This window comes from Asparagus officinalis, chromosome 8 (genome assembly GCF_001876935.1).
Source record: "Asparagus officinalis chromosome 8, Aspof.V1, whole genome shotgun sequence".
NCBI classification, from domain to species: Eukaryota; Viridiplantae; Streptophyta; class Magnoliopsida; order Asparagales; family Asparagaceae; genus Asparagus; species Asparagus officinalis.
The window spans coordinates 111,507,482-111,521,706 of NC_033801.1; the positions used below are offsets into that span (position 1 = coordinate 111,507,482).

The 14,225-nt window shown below is 35.3% G+C and overlaps 2 protein-coding genes across 3 annotated transcripts in view; one reads left to right on the forward strand and one right to left on the reverse strand.

Annotated features, from left to right (window-relative positions):
- LOC109822366 (ADP-ribosylation factor-like protein 8c) lies at window positions 4,083–8,396 on the forward strand. The gene is made up of 6 exons (XM_020388556.1): window positions 4,083–4,229; window positions 6,484–6,565; window positions 6,658–6,690; window positions 6,787–6,908; window positions 7,581–7,742; window positions 8,085–8,396. Exons 1-6 carry the CDS (start codon window positions 4,192–4,194, stop codon window positions 8,203–8,205), a joined length of 558 nt encoding a protein of 185 aa, XP_020244145.1. The 5' UTR covers window positions 4,083–4,191; the 3' UTR covers window positions 8,206–8,396.
- The window catches only part of LOC109820276 (TPR repeat-containing thioredoxin TDX), a 14,348-nt gene continuing 10,736 nt past the window's right edge, over window positions 10,614–14,225 (reverse strand). The window contains exons 7-10 of one of the 2 annotated variants that reach the window (XM_020386405.1): window positions 13,481–13,621; window positions 13,297–13,413; window positions 12,469–12,514; window positions 10,614–11,265 (exon numbers count right to left, since the gene is read on the reverse strand). In XM_020386405.1, the coding sequence (XP_020241994.1) occupies window positions 10,928–11,265; window positions 12,469–12,514; window positions 13,297–13,413; window positions 13,481–13,621 (642 nt within the window). In that variant the 3' untranslated portion in view covers window positions 10,614–10,927. Of the gene's footprint in view, window positions 11,266–12,468; window positions 12,518–13,296; window positions 13,414–13,480; window positions 13,622–14,225 lie in introns of both variants that reach the window. The other variant, XM_020386404.1, reaches the window with a different exon arrangement.

The following is a 14,225-nucleotide window of genomic DNA, read 5'->3' on the forward strand; positions in this document are numbered from 1 at the left end:
AGAACAATTAGAACAGAGAACTGAGATGAAAATTGGGGATATTTGGAGCACAGAAAAGAGGTATTTTCTGAGCTATTGGTTAGCGTTTTGTTTGGAGAGAATTACAGATTTGTTAGTGAGATTAATTGGTGAGTTTGAGTGATTTGTAATCTCAGTTTGTACTTTTCTTCTCTATTAGTGAAAAACCCTATCCCTTTCTTGCCCCGTGAACGTAGGCAACTTGTCAAACCACGTTAAAATTGGTTGTTTGTGTTTGTGGCATTGATTTGGTTCGTTTGGCCTTCTCTCGACGTTCGTTTGATTTGATTTCTCGTAACAAGTTGGTTTGGTTGTTTGGCTTCCGCAGCGCACAACAGGAGTAAGTTTTAGTAAGAAAATAAACCAAAAATTCTTAAATTAAAGTGAGCAAAAATATCAAAGTGTAACCGAGGAATAAATTTTAATTAGAAAACAAACTAAAAATGCCTAATAACATTATTTAACCACGTGCATTGCACGTGCATAAAATCTAGTGTTCTAAAACGAGCAAGAAAAACAGTAGTTGTGTTTACTATTTATAATTACAATCGTCAGCAATTTAGTGGAAGATTGTGGTGTGTTTGAATCCAAGTTTAAATATAGGCAAGGGTTAATTGTGAATAAAACCCCTAACATATCGTCCAATTGTGGAGAAGCCCTCTATAGTTAGATTGTTGCAGATAGCCCCCTGTGTGAACGTTTTTGACTCTTTATCCTCATAGAAAAAAAATAGTTTTTCTCACAAGGGTTTTTGGCATATATACCTGACAATTCTTCCATATTTATAAATTTATCCTTAAAATTTTGGTATTTGTAAAATTACCTCTAGTTCTCTCACATTGAGATTTTTACCCCTCCAACCTAACAGTTAAAGTCATTAGACAAGAATCTGTTGCAACTGTATTAAAAAGTTTCAAAAAATTTAACATTCTACTGTGGAAACCAACATTGTTAAGTAGGATGGGTAAAGAAAAAAGCCTAATGTGAGAGAATTGGAGGATAATTTTGCAAATATAAAGAACCAGGGATAAATTTGTAAATATGAAAGATATGAGGGGTATATATGCTAAAGCCCCCCTTTAACAAATAGAATTCTTATGGGTAAAAAAAAAAGAGTTTGAAAAAAATTCACTCATGGTGCAATTGGGCTATAGTACCGAGGCCCTATCCGCATTGATAGAAATATAGGTATGTGTCCGACAGTTAACCCTGTTTAAAATTTAGGAAAAATCTTTTAGATTTGAAATGAATCAACGGTCTATTATTAAATGAACCACGGTCCTTTATATATGAAATGGACCATAGTCCGACACTCCTGTTTGGGGACGATCGACCATAGTCCGACACTCCTGTTTGGGGACGATCTATAGCGGGCTAGTCTCGTGTTCGAATCCCCTCGCAGATAAGAAACACTCGACCTAGTGCTAGCCACGAGTGCGAGCGGGGATTAGTCCCATCAATAATAAGGTGTGAGGATACAAAAATGAACCACAGTTTTTTTTCATTAAATAGTAGATAGTTAGAGTAAAATAAGAACTGATATCATCGTGAACATCCTCGACAAGGATTAGAAAAAGAGTAATTTAATTAGGCTACTCTCTCCTAAATTACTCTTACACTGCAAGAGAGAGAGAATTGCTCAATTAAAAAAAGAGAGAGTTATATATAATGAATTCTAATCTCTTGTAGTGTGCGGGTAGTTTGGGAGGAGTACCCTAATTATCACTTCTCTTCTTTAGCTTCCATGTCTCATTTATCTACAACGCATCGAATATATGTTCTAGGGATCTAAAGAATTTGGTAGGTGTGAACTGAATCCATCAAACACTACCGAATCACTTTCGTAGCCTTTGAGATCTTTTGAAAGTACTCATCACTCACAAAAGGTTCAGACTTCCTGCATCACAAAAATATTTCAAACAAACCTTTATTGGACCATATACAAACCAAAGTTGTGACGAGAAAGTACAATAGCTTAGAGCCCCACCATTACCAATATAGACAAGCGCGTTTCGTCCATTATAACCTAGGCTGGGGAATATTTGAAATAGAAGTTAAAGAGAATTTTGATTGTTATTTGTGAGACCTAAGCACTACAATGACAGGTCCTACAATATTGCGTATGCATCCTGAGAAAACCTTTTCCTTGATTAGGCTAATTCCTTATATGCATGGAGGGCCACAAAAAGTGAAGAATACTAGGACACGAGTTCTTAAATCTTCATATTTTGTATTGATCAAATTATTTACATCCCTTAAGAGCTTGCGTCTAGCTAATAGATCATATCCACTAGATACTTTCTTATGAATTTGGAGTACGTAGGCCTATACATTTTCTTGACTGGAAACAGGGTGAGGTGCCCTGCATGCATGCATATATATATATATATATATATATATATATATATGAAAAAATTTACATATCCGTCTTCTAGAGATTGTTGGAGGAAAATTCCAATACCCCAAGGCCAAACAGCATAAAAAAACAAACCAAGTTAAAGTTAACCTACTACACTGGTAACACCAGAAAAAACATCCGACAAAAAACACCAAAATGCTTCAAAAGGACAGAGACAAAAGACTGGGACTGGGAATAGAAGGACTATAAAGTCATACTGCAGCAGAGAAATTATCACCCACCTAAGCTTCGTCGTTCGCTTGAGCAATGAGCTTCATGCCCAAATTGATAGCAGCTTAGTGGACGTAGGCCTACACATATAGATAAAAAGGAAGAAAGTGAAAGCTAGATATGTCCAAATATAATTTTAATGTTGGTGATCGTAATGGTTTGTGTATTGTTTAAACTGATTATTAGAACTGATTTAAAATAGATGTTGACAACTCGTATGTCTCTCCATTTTGCATTTTCCGTTTTCATAAAGAGGACCCCCCCTGCCTTCTATTTATTCCACTACTAGTGCATGCCCTCCTACATTCTTCTAGCAATAGGACAGTGATTGTTTAGCAATAGGACAGTGATTGTTTATTCTTTAATTGTATGGGCTCATCATATTAATAAAATTTTGGGGATCTTTATGGTTAGGGAATATTATGTTGGCCATGAAGTTAAAGATGTTGCACGCTCTAGTTATTTAGGCTGATAACATTGCCTGTAATAATTCAGTTTATCATAAGAAATCTGCATCCTTTATAATAAAGAACAAAGTTTAGGCATCATTAATGTGATTCACTAAGATCTCATTTTCTTTTGTTAATGATCTATTGGCTTCTCTAATGCACTAGAGCACACATCTTAGATGTGTATTTGTGTTTTGCGTGTGTAATGAGTTCTGTACTTTTTAGGACAAAAAATGTATATGAGTTGACAACCTATTTTACAAAATTAGCTATTTATTAACATTAATTATGTTTAGATCCACCTAGTTATCAGATTGAACACCGCAGGGTATAGTGTTTAAGAGTGGGCAACTCATTTGGTTAAACAGACTGGTAGCTCATATCCATTAGTTTCATTTTATTAAGTCAGAAAAATTTTATTAAGCTTGTCCATTCTTCTTTTTCTAAATAAAGCACGAACTGGTCAAGAGAAGTTTAACTTTATACATAAAAAAAGTTTTATAAACATGATCGAAATCTTGCATTTAAGTTATGTGTGCATAAATGTCTTCTTTCTTTAGACACTAATCCACTCTTTTAGCATGGTTACACAATATAAGTTTAGTTTCTGTTGTAACTTTGTAATCTTTTGTAATAAACTGTTAGGACGACAAAATTGATAGAATAGTCTCATCCAAAAATGGTCTCAGGAAATAAATGTAATTGACATTGTCACAACGATAGCCCATTTATTAGTTGATGTAGCAACGTGGGCATCGGGCGCAAAAGTTCGACTGGCTACACATACAGGGCTCCAGTTAGGAATAAACTGCACACTCAAAGCTATTTAAAAACAATAAGGCCTTAAGAAAGCCCAACTAAAGCCGAAAATTTCAACACTCTTCCGGTTAAATTTAGAATCCGAATCCAAATCCAAATCCATCCAGATACCCACTAATGAAAGGACCCGGATCCGATAAGGATATTCTTTCCTTGTAAACACGATCGAGATCAAGCTGATAGTGTTTCGGACAAAAAATTACAAACTCCGTGATAACCAGAGATCTGTGAGCTAGGGTTTCTTCAAATCACCAAAAAAAGAAAAAAAAAATCAAGATGTGGTTGCTTGATTCAATCTTAAATTGGCTCCGGAGGTACCATCCCTTTCTTTCTCTCACTTCGTAAAATTATATTTTGATAACCTGAAGTTTTGATTTTGGGGCTAAAGATTTCAACTTGATTGCTGGAAATTTTTGTAATTTTAGAATTTTTTAGTTTCATTGCTGTCGTTTGGGCCTGTGAATATGTTATGCTAGTAAAATTTGCGGATTGTGAAATTGTGATGGTAGGGTAAAGATGAATGATGCGATGTTGCAGAAAAGGAAACCGAAATGGAATCTATTGATGGTTGGGTAGAAGGATATATTTTTATAATTAAGGAACGATGAATCGCAAAGGAGTATGTTTTGCTTGATTATGTATCAGTCGCTTGCGATTGAGGTGGTTTGGTTATGGGCAATGAAGGACACTAAATGCCAAGTTGATAGAGTTATAATATTATAATTAGGATTAGAGATAGGCCTAAGAAAACTTGGTTGGAAGTGAGTAAGAAAGATATGGTAATAGGCTAATAGCTAAGAAAACATAGGAGATAGCCCTTAACAGAACTGAAAGGAAGAAAACAGGGTTCATGTAGCCGACCCTAAAGTGGGATAAAGGGTTTTTGTTGTTGTGTCAGTCTTTTGAAAAGGAAAATAAATCCTTTAGAGGGTGTCAGTGCTCGGGAATTTCATAATTCAAAATTTGGGATTCACAGTTCTGTGTAAGTCCTTATGTATTTGAAGCACTGGGATCAAATTTTTTGTTAGAGTGTGCTTGATATATGGAGTTTAGAGAGAATCAACAACGTAGAAATTTCTATACCCCTTCCAAATTTTGTGGAAACCTAGAGAGCACAAATCCATGTTAGTTTATTATTTAGTTTTGGTTTATCAAAACATATTGAAAGAAGTTGAATTGCATTCTGATGTGGTATCAATTGCTCAGTCTTATTTTTCATCTTGATTTGAGCTAGCAGTGAGAAAGAGACTTCAAAGGAAATAGGGCTAATTATATTAAGCCCTCCCAAAATTTTCAACACTTTTCGCTGGCAAAGTTACTCCTTTAGCATTACCTCCTACCATCTAAAAGAATGTGTGTCAGGCACATCATTATTTTTATGCAAATTATTTTCACAAATATCCTGTAGTTTAGAAAATGAAAAGATAAAAGTCAGAAATTTAATTAATAGAAATATAATTATCAAATGACTATGTCTCAGTCTATATGAAGATCAAGTGCTATCCTTTTTTACTTTGAATAATTTAAATTTAAACATGATCCGAATTGCATCTTGTGTGTATGCCTAACAAAAATCCATTCCCCAACTAAACATTTTTTCAGTAAGGAATATTGGTTGTCAATAGTTAGTCTTCATATTATAGTTGATTAATCATTACTTTATGTTTTATTTTGAATTTCATCTTCAAAATTTAGGGATTTGATTTTATATATTTGGTTTTTAGATGTATCGGGAAAGGGGAAAAAACTAATGAGTTTGGTTTTCCACTTGTCATCAACATATTAAAACTATCAATCCATTTGGGAGATCAATTCTTTTATTAATTTAGCAGACCTAATTTTCTGTAAAATATTGTGATTTTCCCAAGTCTGTACGAAACCTCTTCTGTTAAGGATTAGCGTGATACTTCGTAATCATCTCATTGGATAAGATCTGCCCACTTTGTAGAGCGTCATGATTTATTTGACGAAATCATTCAATGATCATTATTATTGCATCAATCTAGCAAAACGTGTGGTGCTTGCTGGTGAGATGGTTATTTTGAGGTCTCATTCACAATCTCAATGCATTGGTTCCTGAACCTGTACAGCTGAGTGCTGAAAGCAACTATCAGCACCCAAAGCAGGAGGGTGAAATAACCAAGATATCGCTCCCCCAAGTAAGAGATGTAACCTCAACTCTTATCACTAACAATGGTGACAAGAACCACAAAGGAAAACAGCTAACGGCATGATTCACTGGAGATATTAGCTTGTCATCAATATTTAGTGTTCTTTACTGATTAAGCCTTCACAGCAAGTTACAATTGCTCATATTTAGCATGCATTATGCTCTTGTATTTTCAATGATTTCTTGCTTTCATTGTATTTATCTTATATGATTATCTTTATTTATCTTGTTTGATGTACACCCTAATCATCTTAATGCTGCCAGATTGAGCTTCTTCTTTTAAGTTTATCAAGTCTGTGTTTGTCAAAAGCAACTATTATTATGGCCTAAGCAGCAATACTTTGCATATTTGGCCTAAGCAGCAATACTTTGCATATTTCTAATAGCATGCATTTCAGCTTGTTTTTTAAACAGGAAATGGAGCTTTCCCTTATTGGCCTTCAGAATGCTGGAAAGACATCTCTTGTCAATGCAATTGCAGTGAGTATATCTTACACTTCACTCGTTTCCTTTCCCTATATCTCCACAACACTCTTGATACTTATTTAAAATTTTTTTTAATCTTCATCTAGACAGGTGGCTACCACGAAGACCAGATTCCAACTGTATGCAATGCTACTTCCTTATGTATAATGCTCTAAAGAAATCGTTGATGTTTATTCAAGTTCCAAAACCAATATCTCTTTGGTGTCTAATACCAGGTAGGTTTTAACATGCGTAAAGTCACAAAAGGAAATGTGACCATAAAACTGTGGGATCTTGGAGGACAGCGGAGGTTTCGAACAATGTGGGAACGATACTGTCGTGGTGTCTCTGCAATTTTGTAACTCTCTCACTCACCCTCTATTGAGAATTTTATATTTCCATTAGTGGATTACTTTCTGTTATTCCCATAAGTCAAAATTCTTTTGGTTTTACGGTAACAAAAAATCTGTGTTGACCTTTATAGAAAATTCTCTCTTTGCAGATCAGTATTAAAAAACAGTTCTTAGAGTATCTTTTATAGGCTAAAACAGTCATTTTCCCTATAATTTATTCTTATATTACTGTGGATTAGCTAATGAAAACTATAAATTAGATGGCCGGTGTAAGGAAAGATCGAGGTGGGAAACCAGGAGTAAAACTATGGTTTCGATGTTTCCATATGTAAGCACATTGAATAGGAAGACCATTTAAAAAAAATAACTGTGTTTTACTTGTTAATATTAATATTATTACTGGTAGCCTTCGTTACTAGGGATGTTGGTCTTTAGAGAAAGGTCAGAAATGTTATGTTCTATATTATCTCCCTCGATAGGAGGAGATTGAACTAGAGGATGTTGGTCTTTAGAGAAAGGTCAGAAATGTTATGTTCTATATTATCTCCCTCGATAGGAGGAGATTTGAACATATTTTACTTTCAGCATATTAGAACTCTGCAACAATTTACCTTCTGTCAGTTCTTCAACTACTGTTCCAAGTGCTTACTTTTTCTTTTTATTGTCCGCTGCTATAGGTATGTAGTCGATGCTGCTGATTGGGACAGTGTTCCTATAGCGAAAAGTGAACTGTTTGATTTGCTGGCAAAACCGTCTTTACATGGGATTCCCCTTCTTGTTGTTGGCAACAAGATAGACAAATCCGAAGCTCTTCCAGAGCACGCATTAGTTGAGCAACTGTGAGTCTGTCAATACTATTTTTTTACTTTAATTATAAATACTGCTGTACTATGAGAATGTAGTCATTTATATAATCCTAAATTGTTTTGCTTGCACTTCCACCCCCTCCTGGTAATGTTTCTCCAGTTTGGTTGAGACGTTACGTTAGAATTATGTGACGATAAATTATCTTTTATCCTGTTTAACATAGAAAATACTAAATTGCTCTCTAGGTGAGCCCAAAAGAGTAATGCTTATGAGGTTTAGGGGGTGTGAGCGCTGAGAAAATAGTCTAGGGAGTTTCAGTTCTATCATTTTATTTTCGAACTCTCTGTCTGCTTTTGATATTTGTGCTCGTCCAGTGGTCTGAAGGAATTACAGGACAGGGATGTCTGCTGCTACATGATCTCATGCAAGGACTCCATCAATATCGATGCGGTTATTGACTGGCTAATCAAGCACTCGAAGACTGCATCAAACTGATATCTAGCCTTGGTATTTAAGGAGAATATGATGTTCCAGTGTCAGATATTGGTTGTCAGTCGGAGAGATTGTTCCTGAAGAAACTTCTTGTTGTTAATTTATTTGTACAGCCGTTCATCTTTGTGTCTATAACTATTGTCTTTTTATCAATTGTGAAAAAACTACCATATTAAGCTTGATACTTCTTTTTAGGGGTTTCTGTCTTTTAACCCAAAGGTTTACCCCCACTTATTAGAAGACCCACTCACTTTCATAAACGCTCATCCCCCATAGTATGATTTATTTTTAAACCTAACTTGTGACTTATTTTTTTAAACCGAGCTTGTAGTATGTCCTCAAACTTTATACTGGATCTTCCAAAACAAATCCAAAATTTCCCTTTCCTCTCTTCTTCTGAACAGTGATCATGCTCCACGCTTATCGCATTAAAAGTGATGTGGAGAGAAATTTATTTTCGTGTGTTGCTTTCCTCACTTTTCAAAAACACAATTTAGCATATTTTTCTTCTTTGAAATCCCTAGTTCTTCCATTAATCTTCTCTCTTAAAAGTCTCTCTCCTCCGTTAGTATTTCTCCCCATAAAAGACAATAAATATGATTTTTAATTACAATCATGAAATATTTCTTTTTTTGTGCTCCCAATGTCAATAAGTCATATGTGGTACTTTGGATGTATGAGTGTTTATAGAAGTGAGCGGGATTTTAAGTAAGTGGGGGTAAAACTTTTGGTTAGTGACCTTTTATTTTAATTTCTTTGTTTGTTATTGTTGTTGTTGTTGTGAGAATGGGGGAAAAATAGCACATCAAAACACATGAGCCCCTATCTGAAATTTTCAGATAATGGTTTCAATTTTTTGGAAGGTTGTTAAGTAATTATTCTTTCTTCGGCAGTGCTTTTTGTACTGTGCCCTTGAACATTAGGGTGTCTCAGATAACTCCTCTACCTGTGAATGAAAATAGCTGAAATATCTTGGGCCACTTAACGTAGGGGGTTCCTTTAGGAATAGTAGAAAGTTTATCAGCAGCTTATGCCAAAGTTTCAGGGGGGTTTCACGGCAAAACAACCCAACGTTTAGGGGGTTTTCTTGAATTTTACCCCTATAACTACATTATTCAAGTGATGGTACAATGTAATCAATATTCATTTAGTCTCATCAGATATTGATTAAGTGATTGAATGATTTACAATGTAAGTTCAATGAGTGAAGTGCAACATTGACTAGTCAATTTTGGTAGTGGATTGAGCAAAACAGATATTGATTTAGTGATTGAATGATTTACAATGTAAGTTCAATGAGTGAAGTGCAATATTGACTTGCCAATTTTGGTAGTGGATTGATGAAAACCATGTATCGTACTCAGTGAGTCCACATCTTACATCGCGTCAGCGGGCTCAATGTTCTTGATGGTATATCACACACTATTAATTTCTTTCATGTCGTCCTAGAGCCAATAAAGAGTTATACTTCTTTATAAGATACTAGGGATTTCACCTAGAATTTGAGGATCAGTTCTTACGATTTAACATTCTGTATAATGAAGGAAGAGATAAAGAGAGAAGGGTTGGGCTTATTTGGGGAAGAAGAGACATTTTTGGAATTTGAGAAATTTTTTATTGGAAAATACAGTATAAAGTTTGGAGGTATACAACAAATTGGGTTCATAAAAAAGCCACATAGGGTACTTTGCATATATGGGTGTTTACGATAGTGAGTGGGTTTTTAAGTTAATTTACTTTGGATCAAAGGACAAAACCCTTTCTTCTTCCTTTTTGTTGTTGTTGTTGTGAGAATGGGGAAAATAGCACATTAAAGAACATGAACCCCTCTCCAAAATCTTCAGAAAACAGCTTCAATTTTTAGGAAGGCTGCTAAGTCATTATTCTTGCTTGGGCTGTGCTTCTTGTACTATACCCCTTGAGCTCCGGGGTGTCTCACATAACCCTAGTTACCCTACTAAACTTTCATCTTCACTCTACCTGTTAATGAATATAGCTGTAACGTCTTTGGCCATTTTAAGGTAGGGGGTTCTTTTAGGAAAAGTTGAAAGCTTTTAAGGTGCTCATGCCGAATTTTTTTTTTTTTTTTTTTTTTTTTTTTTTGGGGGGGGGGTGCGTTTTTTTTTTTTTTTTTTTTTTTTTTTTTTTTTTTTGTGGGGGGGGGTCATGGCAAAACAACCCGAAGTTTAGCGAGTTTTCGTGATTTTTACCCTTACATATACAGTACTCAAGTGATGGTACTTGACCTCGGAGTGGATGATAAACGTCCATAGATTGAAATCAAATATTCTCAGGAATTGATTTGAGTGCCATCTACATAGTCAATGGAGGTGAGCTGAGCATGTAGCTCAGTAGCAACATGCAACAGAAAAGAGCATTTATGTATTGGTGTGGTGGTTTTACGCACGTCATATCATCAACTATAACTTAGCCTTAGGCCAATACCAGCAGCTACATTTATTCACCAAACTCGGTAACAATTCCACAAAGGTACAAACTAAGTGATGGTTTTAGTAAAGAGACCATTTGACACAGAAACGGATGCTTAATTCTTCATGTTCTGGCTCGAGTTTCACGATTTCTTTGCCGATACAGCAGCTACACCCACATTTATTCACCAAACTCAGTAACAATTCCACAGAGGTACAAACCAAGTGATAGTTTTAGTAAAGAGACCATTTGACACACAAATGGGTGCTTAATTCTTCATGTTCTGGCTCGAGTTTCACGATTTCTTTGCCGCGTGCATTGCTACCTTCCTCTCAAGACCACTCTTATCCGCTCCAACAACCTTATCAACCTCCTTCCCGTTCCTCAGAAAGAAGAAAGTTGGAACGCTGCTCACGTTCCATCTCTGAGCAACTTCGCTAGCCTCATCAATATCTGCTTTCAAGAAAACAACATTCCGGTGTTTTTCTGCTAGGCTCTTGAAGATGGGGCCCATTATGCGACACGGCCCACACCATGTTGCAGTGAAATAGAGGATTGCTAATCGAGATAGTTTTGTTGCAGCCTTGAGCTTGGTTTCGAGGTCTGCAGATGAATGGATGCCCACCACAGTTCCTGCATTTTACATGTTAATTTTAATGAGTACTCAAAAGAGGTAAATTTGACACATTCCCTCTAAATTTTGGGGTTTTTGCACAGACCCGCAACCTACCCACCTAGACTTTAATAATTAGAAAAAAGCTCCATGAGTTTTTTCACTAATACTGTGTCTGATGCTAATACTGTGTCTGACGCTGTCACTTGATTCACATGTGATGTGGTTTGGATAATTTTACCCCTATGTATTTAATATATCTGCTATACTACCCTCTCCTATTTCAAGGGTGGTTTAGCCTTTTATCCTCCGCGTTCGCAATGTTATCAAAGTTTCAATAGTCCATGATACTTTTGTATAAGTTTAAAAGTTCATGGAGGTGTTTCCAATTTATAATGATTAACAGGGTTTGTGTAAAATCCTCCAAAGTTCGAAGGGTTTATTGAAAATTACCATATTCAAAAGTGATGAGAATCTAGCAGGAAGCAAATCTGCAGTGTGACATCTACAGAATCAGTCCTTTTGATGTCATGAAGCTAGTAATGGAAGCTTCTGAGAAGCGAGAAGCACCATTGACCTTAATGTATTTCTAATGTTTCCACGAAAAACGTGGATGCAATGTAGCGGCAAAGTTATGTTCATGTCCTAAATTAAAAGCATAATTTCAAACCATTCTTTCAAATAATTCCTTCTAACAAATAATTCCTTCTGATGCTCACGACAAGATATGCTATGGTAACATAAGCAATTTACAATGCTAAGATTTCTTCCTAGCAGGGGGTCTAAGCAGATGTGTTACCCCATTTACTGATCTGATCTCCATGTAAACAGATATCTTTGTATTTATGGACGTGCATGTGTTCATCAGATCTGGACAGGATTTGGAAGAAGATGTGGATTATTGGATTCAGGAGTCATTTCTTATTAAGACAGCCAAGCATGAAAAATGGCAAACGAAATAGTAGACTAACTTATAGCTGTTCAAATTTTCAGTCGTCCTCTAAGTTGATTTCTAGATTTATTTCTTTTCTTATATTAACTTTGAAAACACTAAAAGGGGACAACATATAGTAGTACAACCGTTTGTGCTTGAAAAGGAAATCAAGCACATACAAGTTAAAACCATACATATATAATGCTATTTTGACATCATAATGTATAGCTTTTGGCAGTAACATGAAATTGATGAAAGAAAAAACGCAAAATGAAAATAAAGATCATACCATCTTGTAAAGCAGCCAAGGATTCAGCGTCTTTTGACTCAGGATCCTGCTTTTGGATGCAAATACACATATGAGCATGTGTTGCTCTTTGAGCGCAAAGAGTCAAATCTCAAAACACTATCCTCATAAATTCCCTTGATAAAAGTGAAAATTAGTATTAGGCTAAATAGCACTTACATATCCCATAGTTACAACTACTTTTCACTTATATACCCCAACTTGTATTTGGTAGTCAAAAAATACCCTCAGGTTTTTAAACTTGCACTTATATACCCTCACTTTTTTTAGCGGCACTTAAATACCCTAATCTTTCTACAACTAGCACGTATTACCCTAAAATTTTTACAACTAGCACTTAAATACCCTCAAGTTTTCAAACCTTGCACATAAATACCCTCAGTTATGCAAACTTGAGCGTATTTAAGTGTAAGTTTTAAAAACTTCAAGGTATTTAAGTGTCAGATTTAAAAACTTTAGGGTATTTAAGTGCAAGTTTTAATCACTTTAGGGTATGTAAGTGCTACCAAAGACAAGTGAGCGTATATAAGTGCAAATTTAAAAAACTTTAGGGTATTTTCTTGCTATCAAATACAAGTGAGGGTATATAAATGAAAAGTAGATAAAACAATAGGGTATATTAGTGCTATTTAGCCTTAGCATTATACTTTTAAAGATGAAGTGTCTGTATTACAGAGTAAAGATCTCAGAAACTTTAATTAAAAAATCAGCACTAGTTAGAAAGAATTGTTTCCTTGTTACAAGGAAAAGTCATTGTGGCCCAGGTTAGATTGAGGAAAATGTTGTAATATTAAAAATTTAAATACCCACCTCAGCTTTAGCATGTTGCCGTTGCCTTTCACGACCTATTCTCCTTGTTTCTCTTTCTTTTCTTAGGCGTTCGTACTTTTTTCGGTGCTCTTCGATCTTGTGCACATTAGATGTAACCTGAAAAATAACAAAGTAATCATGTAAACAGGCTATTTATCAATTTTTTATAATAATGCATTCTAACCTTTTTAAGAACAGAATGAATCTCATCATCATGATCCAACTTAGATGCCATGTGTAGATCCCTTGCAGCTTCCTCCCATTGGCCCAACATAGCCTTCGCCATCCCTCGTGCTTTGTAGCCTTTTGCAGAATCAGAGTTTATCTTAAAACGGGAATAAAATCCAATCAGGAAAAGAGATGTGTGAAGGTTATTTATACTAAAATACAATGGGTAAATTACAGAAAATTACCCTTAGTTTTCAAAACTGACAGACCTCCCTCATTTTTAATTTCTAGTTAAAACAAGGATCACTTTTTTATGTAATCAATCAATTTTCAATATAACAATCATATATATGTTCATACGGGAGTGCATAAAATTGTCATGTCCTATGATATTAGCTTTTACATCCAAGTTAGTTTTGTAGAAATCAAAAGAGGGGGTAATTTCTAGTCAAACAATAATCAATTTTGATGTAATTATCAAATTTCATTTAATAGTCATATATATGTTCATGTGGGAGTGTGCATGATTGCCATATTCTATGGGACAAATTTTTGAAAGAGACATTTTTTTAAATTTATTGGGCAAATTCGACCCCTAGGAAAAAAAATAAGCAAAACCGACTGAAAAGGGTCGGTTTTGCAACCGACCCTTTTTGGCGAGCTGCACGGGACTAGTAGTCCTGTGCAGTTCGTTTAACCCCGTGACCCACCCCCAAAATTCATTCGCTCTCGTGATCACCCCCGCAAAAAAACACCCTAGC